We start from the raw sequence: 27,334 nt of genomic DNA, 5'->3' as shown, positions 1-27,334 counted from the left end.
CAGCATCTCCTTGACAGATGCACTTCCTTCTAAACACAGTTTGGCGCGCAGGTGCCAGTGCGACACAGTTCGCCTATCGGTCACGTGACCAAAAGGGCTCATGATTGGTCACGTGACTTTCGAAAGGCGTCACGCACACCGACACAAGGTTTTGCTCTACGAGCTCGACGCATGAGCCGATGCATCTGTGTTGCCGGACCCATCACTATTGTTTAGTCGAGGATAAAGTGGTCTCCATGCCGCTTCTCCTGCTATCTTTGCTTGGTAGTTAGCTTAGCTCGCTAGTTAGCTTAGCTTGTTAGCTGCTAACAGCAGACACAGAAGTTATCAACACATCGCTAAGTAGAGATCAAGTGTGAGAGTAAAGTGTTGTGATTGTGTGAAAATGTCTACATTACAAATGTTGAGAGCGTTGGTGGATCAGCGACTAACTGCTGCCGTTGAAGAAATATTTGTAGTGTTGGAAATAAATATTACGTAAAAGAAAAGCATGCTAACAGTGACAGCAGGCAATATCTTATATAGAGCTACCTCTTCGTCCGCTCGGCTGTGACGTCATTCCCAGCTTCCGGTGTAGACGGAAGCCAGCAGAACAGAGCAGTACTGCCTTGTAACGTCAAGTGTGCAGGACGCTAATAAGTCAGTCTATTTAAGTCTATTTACGGCGCATAAAACACATCTGTGATTCTTTCTTTAAGGATAAAGTGGTCTCGATGCGCTAGAAGCTCTGTGCCGCTTCTCGTGCTGTCTTTGCTTGTTAGTTAGCTTAGCTCGCTAGTTAGCTTAGCTTGTTAGCTGCTAACAAAGAGACGCACATTTGATCAACACGTCGCTAAGTAGAGATCAAGTGTGAGAGTAAAGTGTTGTGATTGTGTGAAAATGTGTGAAAGAATGATAGCAAAGTATGAGGAGGAACTTTGTCCAACAAAAGAGGAGAAGGAGCGACAACATCAACTACTGGACGCTGTTTTCAAGGAGCCTCAAGTTGTGTTACACAGAACAGGTTTGTTGACTTCTTACTCTCACATCTTTATTAACTTTACATTTCATTATTAACACTATATTTTTTAATATATTTTGTATAAGAAGTTGTGTTGTCTTGTGAGGATGATGCATTCCGTCTGCTACTTGCAACGTGGTCTTGCAACCACGTGGTTGTCGGTGTTCTGTCGAATTTAACTACCCTTAGAAATAAGTTTCATATATTTCCATTTGTACAATGAACTGTCAGTGGTGGAACAAGCGTTAGGGCCGTGGATGGCCCCCATAATAATAAAGCTAATTCTGACATCATATTACAACATGGCTTCACGGTGGGTCTGCCTCACAATACGAAGGTCCTGCAGTCTTGGGTTCAAATCCAGGCTCGGGATCTTTCTGTGTGGAGTTTGCCTGGGGATAGGTTGATTGGCAACACTAAATGGTCCCTAGTGTGTGAATGTGAGTGTGAATGTTGTCTGTCTATCTGTGTTGGCCCTGCGATGAGGTGGCGACTTGTCCAGGGTGTACCCCGCCTTCCGCCCGATTGTAGCTGAGATAGGCGCGACCCCAAAAGGGAATAAGGGGTAGGAAATGGATGGATATTACAACATTCACATGCCTCGCTGGGTTTACTAACAACAATCTCTAACCAGGTTTTAAAAAGTTTGTCAGCCATTTTTGCTGATACTTGCATTTTCCTGACAAGTATTTATTTTCTCACGTTCACGACAGCATCAGCCCGTTCACAGGATGTAGAAAAATTATCAAAGGGGATCTGATTTTTTTTTAAATTTTGCCTGTCATTCACAATCCATATGTAAGACAATGATGTTTTTATATTTTATGCATTCTAAGTCGTAAACAAACGTTAGCAAAATCTTAACTATCCTAATTCTAACAATGGAGTCAATGAGAGCGCCTCTATTCAGCTCACTAATAAGAATTATTTGATCAATATAATATACCCAGAAGTCATTTTTTAAATGCTATCTCTTTAAAACATGCTGTAAAAATGCATATCCTTTGGAAATATTACTTATATTAACCACAAACTGGAGGAAACATCTTTAATTAGGATACAATTTAAATAAATAGTGTAAAGGTTTTATGGAATTTTCCAGGGTGAACCCCACCTTCTGCCCCCCTATGATCCCAAAAAGGACAAGCGGTAGAAAATGGATGGATGGGAAAAAGGCACATCATAGACAGGCCTCAAATGTTTACTTTTTAAGGTCAAGACAAGTGTTGCCTTAAAGGAGGGCTCATATTTAGGGCACCAAGGCAAACGTTATTTTCTTTCAAGGCAGGATATTTGATAATTTGCCAAAAGTATTTGGCCACCCATACGAAATTATGATAATCGGATGTCCTAAAATCAAGCACTTTGGCATGGTGACTGATTCTACAAACGTTTGTGAAAGAATGGCCACTCTCATTGATTTCCAGCATGGAAATGTCATAGGAGGCCACCTGTGCAACAAATCCAGTCATGAAATTTCCTCACTCCTAAATTTTCCAAAGTCAACTTTATTATAAGAAAAGTGAATAGTTTGGGAGCAACAGCAAGTCAGCCACCAAGTGGTAGGCCACGTAAACTGACAGAGAAGGGTCAGCGGATGCTGGAGCGCGTAGAGCAAAGACTTTCTGCACAGTCAGTTGCTACAGAGCTCCAAACGTCGTGTGACCTTCCAATTAGCCCACGTACAGTACGCAGAGAGCTTCATGGAATGGGTTACCATGGCCAAGCAGCTGCATCTACGCCATACGTCACCTAGTCCAATGCAAAGTTAAAAGATAAAGTTAAAGTACCAATGATTCACACACACATTAGGTGTAGCAAAATTATTCTCTGCATTTGACCCATCACCCTTGATCACCTCCTGGGAGGTGAGGGGAGCAGTGGGCACCAGCGGTGTCACGCCCGGGAATCATTTTTGGTGATTTAACCCCCAATTCCAAGCCTTAATCCTGAGTGCCAAGCAGGGAGGTAATGGGTCTCATTTTTTTCTATAGTCTTTGGTATGACTCGGCCGGGGTTTGAACTCACAACCTACCGATCTCAGGGCGGACACTCTACCCTCTGGGCCACTGAGTAAGTGTCACTGTCAGATACAGTGGTGTAAAGCATGTCGCCACTGGACTATAGAGCAGTGGCGATGCCTTCTCTGGACTGATGAGTCACGCTTTTCCATCTGGCAATCTGATGGACAAGTCTGGCTTTGGAGGTTGCAAGGACAATGCTACATTTTGGACTGCTTTGTGCCGAGTGTTAAATTTGGTGGAGGAGGAATTATGGTGTGAGATTGTTTTTCAGGAGTTGGGCTTGGCCCCTTAGTTCCAGTGAAAGGAACTTTGAATGCTTCAGGATACCCAAACATTTTGGACAATTCTATGGGATGCCACTTCAAGTTCATATGTGAGTAAAGGCAGGTGGCCAAATACTTTTATCAACATAGTGTGTATATATATTAGTGTTCATGTATGAGATCTAGGGCTGCCAATTACAGCCAAAGTAATAATTAAGATTATTGTTATCAACATTGAAACCATGATTGATGATTGTTAGGTAAAGCATTGTTGGGGTGTGAACGTAATACCATCATGTCATTTGTAATGTCTAATAAAATGACTATAGATAAACGTTATCCATATATTTATAGACAATTATTAGTTTAAAATATTATTATTCTTTAATAACATGGACTTGCCAGCTTTTTGTCACTTCATGATGCCTTTTGATACAGAGACTTTTTCTCTTTGTTTTTTAAAATGATGTACATCATATAAATGATGTAGTAGGACAGATTAATTGAGTTTGAGCAGAAGTATGTCGTATAGAAATTAACTACACACAATAACACATTAAAAAAATGATGTCACAAGAATGATTTTTGAAGTGACATGAAAAAAACCACAAGTAATGTAAACAAAACCTGGTATTTACATTTTGATATCAAAATAAAACACAAAGCAGTTTGGTTAATGAAGATGAAGTCTGATAAACAAGCTTTGTTCTTCTCCAACGCCTCCCAAGTGTTTCAGTACAACAGTTTGGCCAACAACAACAAAAAAACTGTGATACCTCACACATCAAATAAACAATCTTCACTACCTGAGTTCAATTCAATGAGATGACAAAACATCTGAGCTAGCATTGATGTTATTTGACCATTGATACAATTAAATAAAGGAGTGAACATCCCAGTAAACAAAGTAAAGACTTTCTAAAAAAGTTGTAACAACGTTCACAACACATCACCTGCTGCAAAACATCAAATAGTTTTCTCCTTCGCTGTATACTTTTAGTGTGGGGACAAGTGTCTCCAATATTGTCCACACCTTTCTCCATCCAAACACAGCAGTGTTCTTTAAATGCACGGCGGGAAGTGAGGGAAAATGAAGTTAAACCAAGCGCTGGGCTCCGTTTACTCCGAGGGGAAATCTCCGCAGCAAAGTCTGTGTCGTTGGTCCGCCTTTTATTATCCAGCCAAACCACGCTAGTGCACATGCACCTGTCTGTGTTGCCAACAATGCATTCATATCATTATTATTATTATCCAGCCAAACCACGCTAGTGCACATGTGCCTGTCTGTGTTGCCAACAATGCATTCATATCATTATTATTATTATCCAGCCAAACCACGCTAGTGCACATGCACCTGTCTGTGTTGCCAACAATGCATTAATATCATTATTATTATTATCCAGCCAAACCACGCTAGTGCACATGTGCCTGTCTGTGTTGCCAACAATGCATTAATATCATTATTATTATTATCCAGCCAAACCACGCTAGTGCACATGCACCTGTCTGTGTTGCCAACAATGCATTCATATCATTATTATTATTATCCAGCCAAACCACGCTAGTGCACATGTGCCTGTCTGTGTTGCCAACAATGCATTAATATCATTATTATTATTATCCAGCCAAACCACGCTAGTGCACATGTGCCTGTCTGTGTTGCCAACAATGCATTAATATCATTATTATTATTATCCAGCCAAACCACACTAGTGCACATGTGCATGTCTGTGTTGCCAACAATGCATTCATATCATTATTATTATTATCCAGCCAAACCACGCTAGTGCACATGTGCCTGTCTGTGTTGCCAACAATGCATTAATATCATTATTATTATTATCCAGCCAAACCACGCTAGTGCACATGTGCCTGTCTGTGTTGCCAACAATGCATTAATATCATTATTATTATTATCCAGCCAAACCACGCTAGTGCACATGTGCCTGTCTGTGTTGCCAACAATGCATTCATATCATTATTATTATTATCCAGCCAAACCACGCTAGTGCACATGTGCCTGTCTGTGTTGCCAACAATGCATTATTATTATTATCCAGCCAAACCACGCTAGTGCACATGTGCCTGTCTGTGTTGCCAACAATGCATTAATATCATTATTATTATTATCCAGCCAAACCACGCTAGTGCGCATGTGCCTGTCTGTGTTGCCAACAATGCATTAATATCATTATTATTATTATCCAGCCAAACCACGCTAGTGCACATGTGCCTGTCTGTGTTGCCAACAATGCATTAATATCATTATTATTATTATCCAGCCAAACCACGCTAGTGCACATGTGCCTGACTGTGTTGCCAACAATGCATTAATATCATTATTATTATTATCCAGCCAAACCACGCTAGTGCACATGTGCCTGTCTGTGTTGCCAACAATGCATTATTATTATTATCCAGCCAAACCACGCTAGTGCACATGCGCCTGACTGTGTTGCCAACAATGCATTAATATCATTATTATTATTATCCAGCCAAACCACGCTAGTGCACATGTGCCTGTCTGTGTTGCCAACAATGCATTATTATTATTATCCAGCCAAACCACGCTAGTGCACATGTGCCTGTCTGTGTTGCCAACAATGCATTAATATCATTATTATTATTATCCAGCCAAACCACGCTAGTGCACATGCGCCTGACTGTGTTGCCAAAAATGCATTAATATCATTATTATTATTATCCAGCCAAACCACGCTAGTGCACATGTGCCTGTCTGTGTTGCCAACAATGCATTATTATTATTATCCAGCCAAACCACGCTAGTGCACATGCGCCTGACTGTGTTGCCAACAATGCATTAATATCATTATTATTATTATCCAGCCAAACCACGCTAGTGCACATGCGCCTGACTGTGTTGCCAACAATGCATTAATATCATTATTATTATTATCCAGCCAAACCACGCTAGTGCACATGTGCCTGTCTGTGTTGCCAACAATGCATTAATATCATTATTATTATTATCCAGCCAAACCACGCTAGTGCACATGCGCCTGACTGTGTTGCCAACAATGCATTAATATCATTATTATTATTATCCAGCCAAACCACGCTAGTGCACATGTGCCTGTCTGTGTTGCCAACAATGCATTAATATCATTATTATTATCCAGCCAAACCACGCTAGTGCACATGCGCCTGACTGTGTTGCCAACAATGCATTAATATCATTATTATTATTATCCAGCCAAACCACGCTAGTGCACATGCGCCTGTCTGTGTTGCCAACAATGCATTAATATCATTATTATTATTATCCAGCCAAACCTTGCTAGTGCACATGTGCCTGTCTGTGTTGCCAACAATGCATTATTATTATTATCCAGCCAAACCACGCTAGTGCACATGTGCCTGTCTGTGTTGCCAAAAATGCATTAATATCATTATTATTATTATCCAGCCAAACCACGCTAGTGCACATGTGCCTGTCTGTGTTGCCAACAATGCATTAATATCATTATTATTATTATCCAGCCAAACCACGCTAGTGCACATGCACCTGTCTGTGTTGACAACAATGCATTAATATCATTATTATTATTATCCAGCCAAACCACGCTAGTGCACATGCACCTGTCTGTGTTGCCAACAATGCATTAATATCATTATTATTATTATCCAGCCAAACCACGCTAGTGCACATGTGCCTGTCTGTGTTGCCAACAATGCATTCATATCATTATTATTATTATCCAGCCAAACCACGCTAGTGCACATGCACCTGTCTGTGTTGCCAACAATGCATTAATATCATTATTATTATTATCCAGCCAAACCACGCTAGTGCACATGTGCCTGTCTGTGTTGCCAACAATGCATTAATATCATTATTATTATTATCCAGCCAAACCACGCTAGTGCACATGCGCCTGACTGTGTTGCCAAAAATGCATTAATATCATTATTATTATTATCCAGCCAAACCACGCTAGTGCACATGCGCCTGTCTGTGTTGCCAACAATGCATTATTATTATTATTATTATTATCCAGCCAAACCACGCTAGTGCACATGCACCTGTCTGTGTTGCCAACAATGCATTAATATCATTATTATTATCCAGCCAAACCACGCTAGTGCACATGCGCCTGACTGTGTTGCCAACAATGCATTAATATCATTATTATTATTATCCAGCCAAACCACGCTAGTGCACATGCGCCTGTCTGTGTTGCCAACAATGCATTAATATCATTATTATTATTATCCAGCCAAACCTTGCTAGTGCACATGTGCCTGTCTGTGTTGCCAACAATGCATTATTATTATTATCCAGCCAAACCACGCTAGTGCACATGTGCCTGTCTGTGTTGCCAACAATGCATTCATATCATTATTATTATTATCCAGCCAAACCACGCTAGTGCACATGCACCTGTCTGTGTTGCCAACAATGCATTAATATCATTATTATTATTATCCAGCCAAACCACGCTAGTGCACATGTGCCTGTCTGTGTTGCCAACAATGCATTAATATCATTATTATTATTATCCAGCCAAACCACGCTAGTGCACATGCGCCTGACTGTGTTGCCAAAAATGCATTAATATCATTATTATTATTATCCAGCCAAACCACGCTAGTGCACATGCGCCTGTCTGTGTTGCCAACAATGCATTATTATTATTATTATTATTATCCAGCCAAACCACGCTAGTGCACATGCGCCTGACTGTGTTGCCAACAATGCATTAATAAATGAAGTTTTTTTGGTCATTATAAAAAAATTAAACGGTATTACTAACCGTCGGGAATTATCGCAAATTATCATTATACCGTTCACTGTTACATCGGTCCTCCATTAACAAGTTAAAAAGTCAAGGGCAGTCACGGCATGTTCTTGCCGCGAATTGTAGTCAATTATTGGGGCATTACAGCAAATGACAAGGGTAGCAGATTTTGCCGAGGTGCCGCAGTAAAATTCGAGCGCTACATAGAATGATATTTATATCCTTCAGATGCATGAAAGATAAACTTGAGTTAATGAAACATGTAGAATAGATGGTTTTACAACCTCTGTTGTTTAAAAAGGGCACAGTCAGGCCTGGACCATTATGGCTTAAATAATAATAATTTTGATTGATATTGTAATCATGATTAATTACACCAATTAAAGATAATTTAAAAACACCAGTATTTACTTTACCACCAAAACTCAACTTTAACTATAGTTTAAAAAAGTGGATATTAGTTAGTAACGAATAAACCACAACAAGTAAAATAATAGTACAAATACATTTAAATAGCAATGGCAATATAAAAAAACAATTAAGTTTTATTTTTTATTTTTTTAGTCAACTTTTTTTTACCTTTTACACTTATTTTGTTACCATTTCAGTATGTGCTTTTTGTGTCAAACATAAATGGGACGTCGTGGCGCAGTGGGAGAGTGGCCGTGCGTAACCCGAGGGTCCCTGGTTCAATCCCCACCTAGTACCAACCTCGTCACGTCTGTTGTGTCCTGAGCCAGACACTTCACCCTTGCTCCTGATGGGTGCTGGTTAGCGCCTTGCATGGCAGCTCCCTCCATCAGAGTGTGAATGTGTGTGTGAATGTGGAAGTAGTGTCAAAGCGCTTTGAGTACCTTGAAGGTAGAAAAGCGCTATACAAATACAACCCATTTATCATTTATAAATAAATGTATAAAATGTTTGTTCAGTAAATGCAGAATCTTTTACATTTATTTGTGCAATACATCTTTGGACAATTTAGACCCGTACATTGGGTCAAAGCATAATAATTGTGTAAATGCATCAATAAGTTCATTATGCTTTTGTAAGGTGCTTTTTTTGAAGCCTTTTTTTGTTAGCGCAGTCAGACCTATTATTGTGAAGGAGGAAGTGTGCTGCTGTTCCCAGCTTGATGCTGTCCTTTTTCTACATTATTCCTACATGGATGATGTCGTTCACAACAACACAAGCAGATGAGATGTGTTGTGGGTAATGGATTTTCCTTGCTAGCTTTAGCTTCATAGTTTAGTCGCTATTTGGAATGACCGCCTCAAGGACGGGACAGTTGCGTGTTTAGAGGATGAATGAGTGGTCCAGAACATATTATTTTCCCTAAAAAATGTTGCTTCTCCTCACAACGACTAATGGCTAATAATGATTATTGTTATTATTGTTGTTGTTGTTATTATCATCATCATCTTCATTATTTTATATGTATTACTGTCATCATTTATTGTCATTGCTATTGATATGGTTCATATTATTATTATTGTTATCATTATCGATATTATAATTGTTTAGTCATTGTTGATATTATCATTATTATTATTACTTCTATGACATCACCCAACTAGTTAAACTATATGAATTAGTATCAACAAGAGGAATACATTGAATTGTGTGTGTGTGTGTGTGTGTGTGTGTATTTTGGGTATATGCATGTGTGTATGTATGTGATTATGTGTATGTATGTGTGTATATATATATATGTATATATTTATGTATATATATAAATTGTATATATGTGTGTGTTGTGTACATATGTGTGTGTACATATGTATATATGTAAGTAAGTGTGTGTGAATTTAAATGTATTTTATATAGACAATATATAGCAGCAACCACTGAATTGAATTATATTATATATATTAATGTATTATATATTGTATATGTATAGGGGTGGGACCTAATAAGTTGACTTCTTCCCACTCCCTTTTGAGCCAATCTTGACATCTACAAAAGATTAGTCACATGTATTGTTTTCAATGTAGGTGTAAAAATAATGTATCTATATATTTCTTTTGTATTTTATGTCATTCTCTTGTTTTGTTTGCATGGCTCAAAATAAACCATTCATTCATTCAATGACAACATTTCTCTTACATTTATGTCAATTTCCCTGATATTCTGCAGGGAACAGCAGATTTTGTTATATTAGCCAATTCTGTGACTCCGTAAGTCATTGTTGAAATAATATGCCTTATTTTTTTGTTGAGTCCAGTGATTATTGATTGGATTATTACTTTGGAAAGGTGATAGAAAAAAAGTTGTGGTCTTGTGAGAATTGTCTGGTTTGTCCATCCTAGGCCACCGTAGGTCACGTGTGGTGCATCACCAGACCTGCTAATGTTAGCCAAGTTAGCTGCTCATGCGTGTTGGAGTGGAGACGTTTGGGCCTCCAGTATTGAGGCTGCGCTTTTTTACGTTTTCGGACCAAACGAACAAAAGAAGACATTTTGTGTGCAGTTTGAGAGCCGCAGCCGGAGAGAATAAACACACAGTGTATCCATGACTGCAAAGTTCATTGACCGTTTGTTTGATTGATTGACTAATGTTTTAATACCTCTGGACATTGACTTGAAATATTTCTGTCAGTCACACAAACATGCTTGTGGGGGAGTTTTCTGTGTCTACGTACCTTCCACACATGCGTACACCCACCGCAGTGACATTTGTCCAAGTTGAACAATCCCCACATTTTTCAACCTATTCAAACCATTTTAACATCAACTCATTCCACTCATCCTGGACATTCAAACCAACACTTTCCCAAGTTCCAAACCAAATTCTGGTTTTCCTGGAAATTCAAACTCTTCAACATTTAACCCTTTTTCATCATTCAAACTATTCTTAAATTCATACTACATTCTGTCAGCATTTCAGTTAAATTTCAGCATTGGGTATTCACATGCAATTCCTTGAACAATTGCCTCATCTACTTCCATCCATCCATTTTGTACCGCTTATTCCCTTTGGGGTAGCAGGGGGCGATTGTGCCTATCTCAACTACAATCAGTCGGAAGGCGGGGTACTCTCATCTACTTATTATTATCATAATTAAATGTAGCTTACCATATTGAATGTGTGGACTGCATGAATGATGCCTTCTCAGTTCTCACTAACGCAATTTGAGTGTATTGGAAATGCACTAAATTAATCTAATCCTTTATTATTATTAATAATAAGGTGAACAAGTTGTCTTTTGAAGGAGTAGTCCGTAACGTAAGCTGATTGCTTCTTCCCAGTTTAACTGTGGCAGCACTATCTAAAATGAAAGCAAAACAGATATCTTTTTTGGTCAACATGTTAACTGTGCTCATGCTTTTTTTTAGAGCAGACATGTCTCTAAAGATGAATGTGAAAATCACATATTATTGTCCACCAGCAGAGGAAGCTCATCACTAGTACTACTGTGTGGAGGCTGGCATGTGGTACATTATTTCCTGTGTGTGTATGACTTATTCAGAGGGAGAACAGCACACTTTTATGTATGGCGTCTACCATTAAGGATTGCAGGAATTACTTTTAGGATGTTTTTATATGATTAAGGTGGATTGAACTTTGGCCTGGGAAAGCATTCCCCTGAAAGTTTTCTTCATGTGTCAGCTGGAAGTACCCTGACTGCTGTGAGGGGAAACTGATGAGATTGTGAGATCATATGTTGGTGCAGGACAATGTCTCATGTGACTGAGCAAAGCTGGACTTTTCTAAAGAATGTTTGTTTTCTCCTGTCCCACAGACCTCGATGAGGAACATCTACCCCATGACCAGCAGGAGGAACCACAGTCTCCCCACATACACGAGGAAGAAGAGGTACCACATTCCCAACACATCAAAGAGGGAGGACAGGAGCCACAGCTCCCCCACATTAAAGAAGAAGACGAGAAGCCACAGACCCATCGTTTTAAACTGACCTTTCACATTAAAGGTCAAGCGGAGGACCCACTGATCTTACACATCAAAAAGGAAGAGGAGGACCCACTGACCCCTAACTTTAAGGCGCAAGAGAACCTGCTGACCCCTCACATTAAAAATGAAGAGGAGGACCCACCGACCCTCTACTTAAAAGAGGAAAAGGAGGACCAAGAGCCGCCACACATTAAAGAGGAAGAGGAGGAAGAGGGCATCAGTCAGCCTAAATGGTTGGAGGAGTTCCCAGTGACTGGTGTCCCTGTGAAGAGTGAAGATGATGAGGTGAAAGGTGAAAGTGAGGAGAGGGGAGGGGGGGAGCCTCCAAGCAGCAGCTCAACACAACACATGACAACAGAAGCTGATGGAGACCACTGTGGAGGATCACAAGCAGACAAGCTCTTAGCTCCACTATCAGATAGTGAGGACACAACGTCACACTCTCCTGACACTGATGATGAAGACTCTAAAGATGATGCAACATGTCACACTGACAACACTCACTTCACATGTTCTCACTGTCACAAAACTTTTAAATACCAAAGTCGTCTGAAAAGACACATGAGAAAACACACTGGAGAAAAACCCTTTATCTGTTCAATATGTGGTGAAGGTTTTACACAAAGTTGGAGTTTAAAAAGACACATGAGATTGCACCGTGGTGAAAAACCTTATATCTGTTCAATCTGTGGTAAAGGTTTTACACAAAGTCAACATTTGAAAAGACACATGAGAACACACACTGGTGAAAAATCACATTCCTGTTCAATCTGTAGCCAATATTTTATACAAAGTCGAGATTTGAAAGTACACATGAGAAAACACACTGGTGAAAAACCTTTTTCCTGTGTAGTCTGTGGTAAAGGTTTTACACAAAGTCATAATTTGAAAGTACACAAGAGAACACACACCGGTGAAAAACCTTTTTCTTGTTCAAGCTGTGGTAAAGGTTTTACAGACAGTCCAACTTTGAAAAGACACAAGAGAATACACACTGGTGAAAAACCTTTTTCTTGTTCAATCTGCAACAGAAGCTTTGGGGAACGATCAAAGCTTGAAAGACACATGAGAACACACACATGAGAGAAAGTGTTGAGTTGCAGTGTGTGTGGTGAAAGATTGTCTTCTAAGTACCAGTGTAAGAAACACAAGTGTGCTGGTGAGAACAGCAGCAGCAAATGAAACTGCAGGATTTGAAATAAACGGTCAAGACTGTCATTTTGACTTTCTAACAACATCAGCACATATAACATGTGTGACATTGTTGTTTGTGTAACAACCTTTTTAAAGGCCTACTGAGACCCACTACTAGCCACCACACAGTCTGATAGTTTATATATCAATGATGAAATATTAACATTGCAACACATGCCAATACGGCTTTTTAAGTTTACTAAATTACAAATTTAAATTTCCCGGGAGTTTCGTCTTAGAAACGTCATGTAATGATGAGGTGTACGCATGACGTCACAGGGTTTTAGGAAGTGTGAGCACTACACACACACACACAGCTAAAAGTCGTCTGCTTTAACGGCATAATTACACAGTATTTTGGAGATCTGTGTTGCTGAATCTTTTGCAATTTGTTCAATTAATATTGGAGAAGTCACAGTAGAAAGATGGAGTTGGGAAGTTTTAGCCTTTAGCCACACTAACACACGGTGTTTCCTTGTTTAAAATTCCCGGAGGTGAAAATTTACTCTGGATCAGAGCGCGGTCAAGCAGACATGGATCCTACCGAATGTTAACCAGCAGGTTTCGGTGAGAAAATTGTGGTTAAAAAGACAGTTCTTACCGGAGAAAAGCTGAGCTTGTGCTGTCCATAGCTGCCGTTGACTCCCCTGAGACATTGGTGTCAACACCCGGCCGTGGACACACACCTCCGACTATATATCAAACTCACTAAAACACTAGCAACACAATAGAAAGATGAGGGATTTCCCAGAATTATCCTAGTGAATGTCTTTAACTTAACTTCTGGGCGGTCTTTATGACCGCCCAGAACAGCTTTTACCCAAGAGCCATAGTAGCACTAAACAGGCACTGAGTGAGCACAATATGTCCATCATGTCCTCATGTGTCATGTTTAAATGTTTTTCTATTTTTTCGGACTACAATGTGCAATAATGTTTTATGTATGTGTGTACATGTATTCATATGCATGCAGATATGCATCTGTGTGGATACATATACATATACATATACATCTGTCATCTCTATCTTTTTTTTTTTTACTATTTATACTACCATATTGTATATGCACCTTGGGAGGAGCTGCTCCATTTTCGTTGTTCTTTGAACCTGTTCATTGCAATAATGACAATAAAACTCTATTCTATTCTATTCTATTCTATTCTATTTAAAAACATCGGAATATGTCCCAATGCTATCGCGTTTTTTTTATTTTTTATTCTTTATTTTATTTTTTTTCTAGTCCGTCGCTATCAATATCCTCAAACACGAATCTTTCATCCTTGCTCAAATTAATGGGGAAATTGTCGTTTTCTCGGTCCGAATAGCACTTTTTGTTGAAGGCTCCCATTAGAATCAATGTGAATATGTGAGTAGCCATCAACATGTGACGTCATCGTCTGCAACTTCCGGCAAAGGCGAGGCTTTTTCAGGAAGTACCAAAAGTGGCGAACTTTATCATCGATGTTCTCTACTAAATCCTTTCAGCCAAAATATGGCAATAACGCGAAATGATCAAGTATGACACATAGAAAATGGCATGCTATCCCCGTTTAAATAAAAAAATCTCATTTCGGTAGGCCTTTAAATTGTTTCTATATTTATTGCTGAGATATTTTATATTAATGCTTTTTTCAGTCAAATACATGCATTAATATGCAACATTGTGTACTTTTATTAAAAAAATTAACAGAACAATTTGACTGAAAAGGTGAGAGTAAACAGTACAATACATTTTTTTACACACAATAAACATTGTATGTGTGTATATATTCATAATACAATTTTAGACTTATTCATAATATTGTTTTTATACGTGTTTGAAATATTGAAGTGTTACATAATGTTATTTCCAATTGTTAATAATCCCATAGATTATCACCTTTATATGATATACATATGTACTGGTTCACATCTGAAACATCTTCTGGACCACTTCAGGAAGCATATTATTATTTACTTTATACATCATTTGAACAGTTGTCTTTTATACAGTTTTGAAATGTGACTTTATGAATCATTTGTTGGGTCTCTATTCATCCATTTTATTAATTATATTACTTTTTTGTAATATGATGATTGTGTTGTGATTGTTTTATATGTATGTCCCCAGACCTTTATGCAATATAAAAGTGACAGAGAATGACTGAATTGTTTGTGTGAAGGAAATATGGTTTTGTTTTTACAAACTTACATTTGTGGATTAAAAAAAAAACTCCCTTTATTGTGTTTTCAACATTTTTTATGGTTGTTTTTCTTTTTAACATCCCCAAAACAATATCAATATCAATCAAAGTTCGGAGTGTCGGACAAAAGCCAATATTGTACATCATCCCACAGAGATTTACTTTGCATACATTCTTAAAATAAACTGTTTATTTTGTTTTCCTATCACAGAATGAACAAATGTTGTATTCAATTGCAAAAAAATCACCCTAAAGATTTTTTTAAGTGGTCAATTCCGTCTTTTTTTCTTAAATTAACTCCTTTGCCTTAGGAAGAATGGAAACTTTCAAGTTATGAATTTTGTTTTGTTCCAGAGAACATACAGTAAAGAAGAAATAGTAAATAATTAAAAAGAAAGATATACTGTTATTCAAATATTTTGAATAAAAGCCTTTTTAATTTTGTAATATTTTTATTTGCAGGTCGTACTTAATGAAATCTTCAAATAATAAAATACTTTTATCAGTCAATAAGTGCATCAGTGACCAAATGCCTTTTTCAAACCATTGCTGTACAAAGATGGATTTGTTTCTCATTTTAGTATAAAAACAATTCCATAGTGGAGTATTGTGTGTGATGAAGTTGTGTTTGTAAATTAGTTTCCAGTACAACAACACCTGCTGGTAGGGATGGGTACTGTTCACTTCTAATTCCATGTTTTATGTGTTATATATGTCAATATATTGTGTGTTTGTATTTTGCCAACATGGTAGAATCACATGATAGGCAGGTTGTATCATGTTTTTCTGTCACCTTGAGGAAATGGCATAAAGAGGAAGATGACAATCTAATGTCACTTGGACAATGATGTACAGATCAGAGGAGATTTAGTTCATTTTTAGTTTTGGTTTTAGGCGATTCCTTTTTGTTTTTGTTTCATTAAACCTCACCATTATCCAGCTATGGATTTCTGGTAGCTGGTTGAAAAGTGATGGAAGGGGATAAGGAAGGGATGTATGAGGAAGGTATGGACATGGATAGGACTAGAGCAGTGGTTCTTAACCAGGGTTCGATTGAACCCTCGGGATTCGGTGAGTCAGCCTCAGGGGTTCGGCGGAGCTTCCGCCGCTGAGGTCAAGACACACCTGACTCATCGTGTAAATAAAAACTTCTCCCTATAGGCTTATTATGGATACGGCAACAGCAGAAGTCAAACTGGTTTGCAGGTGTGCAATTTGTTGTGAGTTCATGGACTGTGTTGGTTTTGTTCTGTGAGCAAGGTGGTGTTCATGCACGGTTCATTTTGGGCACCAGTAAAAAAAAAACATTACTTTGTTTTGAATTTGAAAACATTTATTTTTTATTGTTTTGCTAAAGAAGGGTTCAGTGAATGCGCATATGAAACTGGTGGTGTTCCGTACCTTCAACAAGGTTAAAAACCACTGGACTAGAGGGCAGAGAGGAAAGAAGGGGAGAGGAGGTCATGAAGGAAAGTAGAGCGCTAAAAGAGTAGAAAGGAGGAAAAAGATTATGGTAGATAATTGCAAGATTATATATGAATTGAAGTCAGATGAAGACATGAAGGATATTAGTTTGATGACACTGGTTATTGGTTCAAAGAAGGACATTGGAGAGGTGGAGATGGCCAAAGTGCTAAGGACGGAAGTCTTTGGACTAAATGTAAAAATGGAGAGTAAAAGAACAAAAGCAATGCGATTGCAAAAGCTGTGCAATAAGATACTAAAGGAAAGAATGGAAGTGGGAGAATGAAAGGGGGCCAGAGGAGTCGTGACAGGAATCCCAAGAGCAGAACATTTAGAAGATTTGAAAATAAAAATGAAAAGGGTGAACTGTCACAATGATTAAGAGAATGATGGCATTTAGAAACGGAGAAAAGATGGAGAGCGAATCTGTGCTTGTGCAGTTTGTCCAGGAAGTCCTCCCAGGAAAAAGTCATGTTTTATGCTTTTTAAGTTTTTAAGTCAGACCTTACCTTGTTTCAAGTGCCAACACTCTGGGCACATTGCTAGTGTGTGTCATGCCAAGGTGACATGTGGAAGGTGTGGAGGGGAGCAGGAATATGGACAATGTGGAAAATAATGGTGACTGGGAACAATTTATGGAAATAACAGACATGATATTAAAGGAAGTGGATACAAATCAAGTTATTGTGCAAATGAATGTAGATGTTACAAAGTGCATAATGGAAGCAGCCAAATAGAGCATACCAAGGAGTAGAATAGGGAGAAGAAGGAAGATGGTGGACACATGTGTGACACTTACAATTAGTAGTCACAAGTGTTTTGTCAAATGAATGCGGAAATATAGTATCCTAATCTACTTGGAGGTATTTTCATATCTAAAGTAACAGTTAAAGTCCTACTGAAAGCCACTACTAGCCACCACGCAGTCTGATAGTTTATATATCAATGATGAAATATTAACATTGCAACACATGACAATACGGCCGCTTTAGTTTACTAAATTACAATTTTAAATTTCCCGCGAAGTGTCGTGTTGAAAACGTCGCGTAATGATGACGTGTGCGTTTGACCTCTCGGCTTGTAGCGGACATTATTTTCCAGCCCGATCCCAGCTATAAGTAGTCTGCTTTAACCGCATAATTACACAGTATTCTGGACATCTGTGTTGCTGAATCTTTTGCGATTTGTTCAATTAATAATGGAGAAGTCAAAGTAGAAAGATGGAGGTGGGAACCTTTTTGCCTTTAGCCACACAAACACAGCCGGTGTTTTCTTGTTTACATTCCCGAAGGTGAAGGTTTACTATGGATCAGAGCAGTCAAGCGAACATGGATCTCGACCACATGTCAACTGGCAGGTTTCGGTGAGAAAATTGTGCTAATAAGTTGGCTCTTACCGTAGTTATGAGCGGAGCCACCGTCGTCCTGCAGCTGCTGCAGCGACTATTAACTCCTCCCACGAACACACTGGCCGTCACCACACCCGTGGCCACACCCCTCTGACTTTCAGGTACTGTATAAACTCACTAAAAGACTAGCAACACAATAGGCAGATAAGGGATTTTCCAGAATTATCCTAGTAAATGTGTCTAATAACATCTGAATCGCTCTCACTGCAATCGCCTTTTTTTTTTTCTGGTCCTTCACTGTCAATATCCTCATCCACAAATCTTTCATCCTTGCTCAAATTAATGGGGAAATCGTCGCTTTCTCGGTCCGAATAGCTCTAGCTGCTGCTGGCTATGATTATAAACAATGTGTGGATGTGAGGAGCCCTACAACCCGTGACGTCACCCGCACATCGTCTGCTACTTCCGGTACAGGCAAGGCTTTTTTATTAGCGACCAAAAGTTGCGAACTTTATCGTCAATGTCCTTTTTCTTTCTTTTCTTAGTTTATTTCGAATATGAATATTTACAACACAATACAATACGGACAATACAATATTACCTCACATTTCATCAGGAGTAGGAAGAAGCAAAGCTTATTTAATTCTACCCCTTTCCCACTTCAGAGCGCCCACAAATACATACATACATACATCTACTCACCCTCTTTACAGCAGAATATCAAAATGACATCCGTGAATAAGCAATACAACGATTCTGTTACATGCAATTAACTAATCCAGTCGTTAGCAACATACTAAGATGAAGAATATCTTATTTTCAATAAGGTTGAAAGTGTTTCTCATAATTCTTCTTCTTTGTACTTTGTAAGCACTATTAATTTAAACATCTTCTTAAAATGGATCATATCAGTAAAATGTTTAATTTCTTTACTTAATTCATTCCATAATTTAATTCCACATACTGATATGCTAAAGGTTTTAAGTGTTGTATGTGCATGTTTTAAATTAGATTTTCCTCTAAGGTTATATTTGTTCTCTACTAAATCCTTTCAGCAAAAATATGGCAATATGGTGAAATGATGAAGTATGACACAGAATGGACCTGCTAGCCCCGTTTAAATAAGAACATCTCATTTCAGTAGGACTTTAAAACTCTGATTGTTAAGACCTTTTCTAGGTATAGTCAAGTAACAAAATGTGTAATTGTAATTGATTTATAGTGACGGTGACAATCTAGAAAAAAGAAAGCAGCAATATTAAAAGGAGGCCATGTCAGGATACAGTACAAACATGTCAAGTGAAGAGGTTTATTCAAGCAACAGTAGACATGTTTAATAAAAGAGTCAGGCCACACCCTGCCATGAGAAGACTATAAAGCACTTTGTGTCTTCTTTTTATTCCTGTAAAAGAGAACAGGACACATGATTGGGAACACTAGGACCAGGCTACTCAGTGCGAGGCCTGTAACATGAGCACTGAAGTGAACACTAGGACCAGGCTACTCAGTGCGAGGCCTGTAACATGAGCACTGAAGTGAACACTAGGACCAGGCTACTCAGTGCGAGGCCTGTAACATGAGCACTGAAGTGAACACCAGGACCAGGCTACTCAGTGCGAGGCCCGTAACATGAGCACTGAAGTGAACACTAGGACCAGGCTACTCAGTGTGAGGCCTGTAACATGAGCACTGAAGTGAACACTAGGACCAGGCTACTCAGTGCGAGGCCTGTAACATGAGCACTGAAGTGAACACTAGGACCAGGCTACTCAGTGCGAGGCCTGTAACATGAGCACTGAAGTGAACACGAGGACCAGGCTACTCAGTGCGAGGCCTGTAACATGAGCACTGAAGTGAACACTAGGACCAGGCTACTCAGTGCGAGGCCTGTAACATGAGCACTGAAGTGAACACTAGGACCAGGCTACTCAGTGCGAGGCCTGTAACATGAGCACTGAAGTGAACACTAGGACCAGGCTACTCAGTGCGAGGCCTGTAACATGAGCACTGAAGTGAACACTAGGACCAGGCTACTCAGTGCGAGGACTGTAACATGAGCACTGAAGTGAACACTAGGACCAGGCTACTCAGTGCGAGGCCTGTAACATGAGCACTGAAGTGAACACTAGGACCAGGCTACTCAGTGCGAGGCCTGTAACATGAGCACTGAAGTGAACACTAGGACCGGGCTACTCAGTGCGAGGCCTGTAACATGAGCACTGAAGTGAACACTAGGACCGGGCTACTCAGTGCGAGGCCTGTAACATGAGCACTGAAGTGAACACTAGGACCGGGCTACTCAGTGCGAGGCCTGTAACATGAGCACTGAAGTGAACACTAGGACCGGGCTACTCAGTGCGAGGCCTGTAACATGAGCACTGAAGTGAACACTAGGACCGGGCTACTCAGTGCGAGGCCTGTAACATGAGCACTGAAGTGAACACTAGGACCAGGCTACTCAGTGCGAGGCCTGTAACATGAGCACTGAAGTGAACACTAGGACCAGGCTACTCAGTGCGAGGCCTGTAACATGAGCACTGAAGTGAACACTAGGACCAGGCTACTCAGTGCGAGGCCTGTAACATGAGCACTGAAGTGAACACTAGGACCAGGCTACTCAGTGCGAGGCCTGTAACATGAGCACTGAAGTGAACACTAGGACCAGGCTACTCAGTGCGAGGCCTGTAACATGAGCACTGAAGTGAACACTAGGACCAGGCTACTCAGTGCGAGGCCTGTAACATGAGCACTGAAGTGAACACTAGGACCAGGCTACTCAGTGCGAGGCCTGTAACATGAGCACTGAAGTGAACACTAGGACCAGGCTACTCAGTGCGAGGCCTGTAACATGAGCACTGAAGTGAACACTAGGACCAGGCTACTCAGTGCGAGGCCTGTAACATGAGCACTGAAGTGAACACTAGGACCAGGCTACTCAGTGCGAGGCCTGTAACATGAGCACTGAAGTGAACACTAGGACCAGGCTACTCAGTGCGAGGCCTGTAACATGAGCACTGAAGTGAACACTAGGACCAGGCTACTCAGTGCGAGGCCTGTAACATGAGCACTGAAGTGAACACTAGGACCAGGCTACTCAGTGCGAGGCCTGTAACATGAGCACTGAAGTGAACACTAGGACCAGGCTACTCAGTGCGAGGCCTGTAACATGAGCACTGAAGTGAACACTAGGACCAGGCTACTCAGTGCGAGGCCTGTAACATGAGCACTGAAGTGAACACTAGGACCAGGCTACTCAGTGCGAGGCCTGTAACATGAGCACTGAAGTGAACACTAGGACCAGGCTACTCAGTGCGAGGCCTGTAACATGAGCACTGAAGTGAACACTAGGACCAGGCTACTCAGTGCGAGGCCTGTAACATGAGCACTGAAGTGAACACTAGGACCAGGCTACTCAGTGCGAGGCCTGTAACATGAGCACTGAAGTGAACACTAGGACCAGGCTACTCAGTGCGAGGCCTGTAACATGAGCACTGAAGTGAACACTAGGACCAGGCTACTCAGTGCGAGGCCTGTAACATGAGCACTGAAGTGAACACTAGGACCAGGCTACTCAGTGCGAGGCCTGTAACATGAGCACTGAAGTGAACACTAGGACCAGGCTACTCAGTGCGAGGCCTGTAACATGAGCACTGAAGTGAACACTAGGACCAGGCTACTCAGTGCGAGGCCTGTAACATGAGCACTGAAGTGAACACTAGGACCAGGCTACTCAGTGCGAGGCCTGTAACATGAGCACTGAAGTGAACACTAGGACCAGGCTACTCAGTGCGAGGCCTGTAACATGAGCACTGAAGTGAACACTAGGACCAGGCTACTCAGTGCGAGGCCTGTAACATGAGCACTGAAGTGAACACTAGGACCAGGCTACTCAGTGCGAGGCCTGTAACATGAGCACTGAAGTGAACACTAGGACCAGGCTACTCAGTGCGAGGCCTGTAACATGAGCACTGAAGTGAACACTAGGACCAGGCTACTCAGTGCGAGGCCTGTAACATGAGCACTGAAGTGAACACTAGGACCAGGCTACTCAGTGCGAGGCCTGTAACATGAGCACTGAAGTGAACACTAGGACCAGGCTACTCAGTGCGAGGCCTGTAACATGAGCACTGAAGTGAACACTAGGACCAGGCTACTCAGTGCGAGGCCTGTAACATGAGCACTGAAGTGAACACTAGGACCAGGCTACTCAGTGCGAGGCCTGTAACATGAGCACTGAAGTGAACACTAGGACCAGGCTACTCAGTGCGAGGCCTGTAACATGAGCACTGAAGTGAACACTAGGACCAGGCTACTCAGTGCGAGGCCTGTAACATGAGCACTGAAGTGAACACTAGGACCAGGCTACTCAGTGCGAGGCCTGTAACATGAGCACTGAAGTGAACACTAGGACCAGGCTACTCAGTGCGAGGCCTGTAACATGAGCACTGAAGTGAACACTAGGACCAGGCTACTCAGTGCGAGGCCTGTAACATGAGCACTGAAGTGAACACTAGGACCAGGCTACTCAGTGCGAGGCCTGTAACATGAGCACTGAAGTGAACACTAGGACCAGGCTACTCAGTGCGAGGCCTGTAACATGAGCACTGAAGTGAACATTAGGACCAGGCTACTCAGTGCGAGGCCTGTAACATGAGCACTGAAGTGAACACTAGGACCAGGCTACTCAGTGCGAGGCCTGTAACATGAGCACTGAAGTGAACACTAGGACCAGGCTACTCAGTGCGAGGCCTGTAACATGAGCACTGAAGTGAACACTAGGACCAGGCTACTCAGTGCGAGGCCTGTAACATGAGCACTGAAGTGCCTTGATCGCACACGTGCCTCACTCTTGGTCATACTGCAAATCTTACTTTCAATCCCAAACCCAGTCAGAAGTAAACAAACATGTTTTGGGTGGAGAGCAGCGTTTTGTTTGGACCAGCAATATGTAGCTGTATTGACAAGTATGGCAAGTACCGACATCCTTTGTGACAAAAGCAAAAGGGGAAAAGGGCGCCTTAAACTTTGATTGTTTGATAGTAAAGTGACTCAAAGATCAGAGTTAGTATGAGGTGATACTAACCTTCCATAGCTCAGTTGGTAGAGCGGAGGACTGTAGTTGCTCATGCTGAAATCCTTAGGTCGCTGGTTCAAATCCGGCTCGAAGGGTTACTCTTTTTTTATTATTATTAAATCAAGATAAACAACACAAGATACACTTACAATTAGTGCACCAACCCAAAACGTCCCTCCCTCATTCTCACTCATTCATACATTACATTTCTGTGTGATGTGGTTCAAATAAGAATCCAAATAATGTCTTACATGCTGAGGATGTCCACTGTGTGTTGTTTTGGCGTAAGATATTTACCAAACACAACCTGTCCTACAGTAAGATGTTTCTTTCTGTAGGGATAGTGATGCAATGGATTGTGTGTCTCACTACGGACTAGAAGATTCTAGGTTCAACTCCTGGCCAGCGTGCTGTTGTTTGTTAACTCAACTGAAACAGTATTCCGTACAATTTTGGGGGGAAGTTATTTTGCTTTTTTTTTTTTTTTTTTTAAATCTATTAACTGAAATATGTGTTTTTTTTCTCTTAATTATTGCGAATGTATAACTGGTAGTTGTATCTGTTCATTTAAACTACCTTTCTTCTAAGCAAGGTTCATCTACACTTGAAGACTTAATTATTAGCCAGCTAAGAACTTTTGAACATTTCTGAAAAATCTGCCAAATGTTTGCAGTAATCATAACATTCTCGGTAGTAAAACATTCTTCAGAAGCATTTAGGTACATTTTTTAGAGAGCCTGAAATGCTCAGTCATAAGACATTCTTTTTGAGCTTCCGGGACTCAAGTACCTGTTCTGCTGACCAATACTAGGCTTTGAGACCCCTTGGAAAGACCTCCTTCCACCCCTCAAAAGTCACCAATAGGGCAGACCTTGGTTACATTTGAATGTGTAAACCCAAGAAGGTGTTGCGTAGCTGAAATAGCTCAGTTGGGAGAGCGTCAGACTGAAGATCTGAAGGTCCCTGGTTCGATCCCGGGTTTCAGCACAACTTGCTGAGTTTCTGAATCAAATCTTCTTACTAATAAGCCTCCTGTGGCTCTTACAATACTGAAATGGTCTCCCTGACCTGCCAGCCTTGCTGGTGGAATCCTAGTATCAGTAGTGACACACCTTTCCTCCATTTGTAATTTGGACAACCGTTACGTGGTTTAACGGTGTATCGTTCCTTAAGCCAATGTTTGATCTTTAACTGAGCCTTACATCGGGCTGTTTTAAACACAAATTTCTTGCCTTCGGGGTTTGTCTTGGACTGTATAACTTGAAACTGAGAGTAATAAAGCTGAGCTCAGTGTGAGGTGAAGATGCATCTAACACACCTACAGCAAAATATTAACCACAACTTTTTCATACAGATACACTGTCTAACTATTTGTGTTTAAGGTATTGCGGTTAAACCTTCAGATGATCACACTAACGCTCTCCCACCTGAACTAAAGTGGATGTGAGGGATGTTTTTGAATATCAGTTTTTCAAATTAAATAGAGAAAAAACAATCATTTTTGAAAACTATTTAAATTAAATATAGATTCAAAGGACTGCTGCATTTTTTGAGAAATATATGGAGGTCAGTATCAGCCACTTGAACAGGGACTTGAACCCTGGACCCTCAGATTAAAAGTCTGATGCTCTGCCAACTGAGCCACCCAGGACCTTTTATATGCCGATATGTCCAATATCTGAGATAACATCCATATTGGCAATCTCAGGTAAAAGTGAATTAGTCAGCATGTTCAGTGACAAGCTGGGAACTGTCAAAGTTCAAGCTGGGAACTGTCAAAGTTCAAGCTGGGAACTGTCAAAGTTCAAGCTCCCCAAGTGCTTGAGCACAAAGCTCATTTTTGACAGATAGGCCAGTTTTACATCGTCATCAACAAAGAAGGTTTTGACCAAAAAAGAAGCTCCTCTCCCGAAGTTGCCAACTCTGAGCTGGATGCTCCCCAAAATATTGCCAGAAGCATTTTGTTTTAATTTTTAGTGGAGGTTAGCTGCAACAGGTAGAGCTGCTGAAGGCCCAGGCTGCAACAAATAGAAGGTCACTAGATTTTAAAGTCCAACATAAGCAGTCAGTAAAGCCCTGTTTTGGTGGTAAGCCTCATGTAAACTCTGTGTTCCTTTGGCGTAAGATGTTTACAATATACAACTTATGTTAGAGTAAAACCTTTCTTCACATAGGGCTAGTGGCTCAATGGATAACGCGTCTGACCACAGACCAGAAGATTCTACGTTCAACTCTTGGCTAGCTCATTGGTTTTCGTTAATTGAACTGAAACCAAATTCAGTGCTGTTTCTTTGAGTGTTTTTTTGCATTTGAAATAAATATCTACTAACTGGAACATTTTGTCTTGTTATCATTGTGAATAGATAACTGGAAGTTGTATCTGTTGGTATACTCGGGACATTCATTTAGAATAAAGTGGGTGAGGAAAAAGGTGAAACAAAACAAATCCTACCTGAGCACGCTTTCCTCTTGTTAGAGTAAAACTTGTTGGGGCTTGGTCACTAGCATTCAAACTAGTTGTGACTATTCTGTCTATGAAAATGAACAGGGAAGCAAACACATTCTCAGTTATATCTGTGATGGTATAGTGGTTAATACTCTGTGTTGTGGCCGCTGCAACCCCAGTTCGACTCCGGGTCATGGCACTTTACCCTTTCTTCAAGCTATAATTTTTTGATGATGATTTTTGAAAAAAGAGGTATCTTGTTCCCTCTGGTAAGTGGTTGAACAAGATGTGAAACCAACCAGGTACTCTGGTGAAATTAAGAATATCTATTTGATGTCATTAGAGTATTGTCCTTGATGCATCATTTAATATGACTGATGTGTGCTTTGTGCTGTTACTTTATCACTTGGTAAAATTGCATTATAAACTCAGTCAATCGATCAATACTTTCTTTCTTTTCTTTCTTTCTTGTGTTTATTTTGAACATGAACATACTTACAACATAATACATCAGACAATTTCATACCATTTCACATTAAACATCATGTCCGAAAAGGAGTAGGAAGAAGCAAAGCTTATTTAATTCTACCCCTTTCCCACTTCAGAGCGTTTACAAATATATACATTCATTTACTGACCTCCACCCTTTTCCGGGCAAGAACCATGGACTCAGACTTGGAGGTGCTGATTCTCATGCCAGTCGCTTCACATTCGGCTGCGAACCGATCCAGTGAGAACTGAAGATCCTGGCCAGATGAAGCCATCAGGACCACATCATCTGCAAAAAGCAGAAACATAATCCTGCAGTCACCAAACCCGATCCCCTTAACGCCTTGACTGCGCCTCGAAATTTTGTCCATAAAAATTATGGACTTGAATCCTGGAAGTCAGAATGAAAGTCTGATGTTCTTACGATGGAGCAATTAAGGGTTTCTTCACAACACGTAAAAATAAATAAAAATGAAGCAAGATGCTTCTGGCAAAATTTTGCTTGCATGTTTGACCCCGTTCTTGGAAATACTGGTAGATTTGATTGACATGTGTTGCTTTCTTGACACAGAGCCAGTTCAAAGCAATGTTCTCAAATGTTTAGCAGGGTTAAGGTCCAGTCTCTGGAACGGACATTCCAGAAACCTGCCTGAAACCCTTTGAAAACAGTTTTTATGTGTGTTTAATATTGTTGTCTTGTTGGAAAAGCTGCTAGTGTACAAAGATCAGCCTTTTCACTCTTGTTTGGAGGTGAGGCAAAGTCTCATCTGACCAGTAAACTTTTCTCTCAAAACTGCTTTTGGTTCAAGCACTTGGCGGGCTTGAAGTTTGACAGTTTCCACTCTGTCACTAAACATCCAACCATCCATTTTCTACTGTGTATCCCTTAAAACTGGACAATTCAAGGCTTGAGCCGACTACAGCAGTGATGAACAAACAATATGAAAGTAGGTTTGAGGTTTGAGGTCACATGACTAAAGCTACTGACAATTGAAATGTTCTTAGTGAGCCAATGACAAGTACTTTATTGACGGTCCCTTAAAGTAAAGCACTTGTCAGCAGGGACTGACAGACGTGGCATGAGTTTTCAAACAGTCAGCCTGGCTGGATGTTGAATGTCTGTTGAATATCCAACTTGGAACTCATTTGACCTCTGTTTGGCATTTGGAGATCACTCCAG

General features: G+C 40.5%; 1 protein-coding gene and 3 non-coding genes across 4 annotated transcripts; 3 read left to right on the top strand and 1 right to left on the bottom strand.

Moving 5' to 3' along the window:
• Window positions 1-119: 119 nt before the first annotated feature.
• LOC133539225 (zinc finger protein 135-like) lies at window positions 120-15,530 on the top strand. Its single transcript, XM_061881392.1, has 2 exons — window positions 120-1,003; window positions 11,787-15,530. The coding sequence occupies exons 1-2, from the start codon at window positions 880-882 to the stop codon at window positions 13,037-13,039; spliced, it is 1,377 nt and encodes a 458-aa protein (XP_061737376.1). The 5' UTR covers window positions 120-879; the 3' UTR covers window positions 13,040-15,530.
• A 7,697-nt stretch (window positions 15,531-23,227) lies between these two features.
• Window positions 23,228-23,314, top strand: trnay-gua (transfer RNA tyrosine (anticodon GUA)). The gene is given in 2 exon segments: window positions 23,228-23,264; window positions 23,279-23,314. It is a non-coding gene; the product is annotated as a tRNA-Tyr (tRNA).
• An 819-nt stretch (window positions 23,315-24,133) lies between these two features.
• trnaf-gaa (transfer RNA phenylalanine (anticodon GAA)) lies at window positions 24,134-24,206 on the top strand. Its single transcript has one exon. It is a non-coding gene; the product is annotated as a tRNA-Phe (tRNA).
• Window positions 24,207-24,797: 591 nt separating this feature from the next.
• Window positions 24,798-24,870, bottom strand: trnak-uuu (transfer RNA lysine (anticodon UUU)). The gene has a single exon. It is a non-coding gene; the product is annotated as a tRNA-Lys (tRNA).
• Between the last annotated feature and the right edge of the window lie 2,464 nt (window positions 24,871-27,334).

This window comes from Nerophis ophidion, linkage group LG20 (genome assembly GCF_033978795.1).
Source record: "Nerophis ophidion isolate RoL-2023_Sa linkage group LG20, RoL_Noph_v1.0, whole genome shotgun sequence".
Classification (NCBI taxonomy): Eukaryota; Metazoa; Chordata; class Actinopteri; order Syngnathiformes; family Syngnathidae; genus Nerophis; species Nerophis ophidion.
The sequence above is the reverse complement of the archived record's forward strand: the minus strand, read 5'-3'. Positions and strand labels throughout refer to the sequence as shown.

Excerpts from the sequence above, each read along its gene's own strand:
- LOC133539225 (XM_061881392.1), top strand. The coding sequence starts at position 880 with ATGTGTGAAAGAATGATAGCAAAGTATGAGGAGGAACTTTGTCCAACA. Across the intron at positions 1,004-11,786 it reads AGTTGTGTTACACAGAACAG|ACCTCGATGAGGAACATCTA; the intron begins GTTTGTTGACTT and ends CCTGTCCCACAG.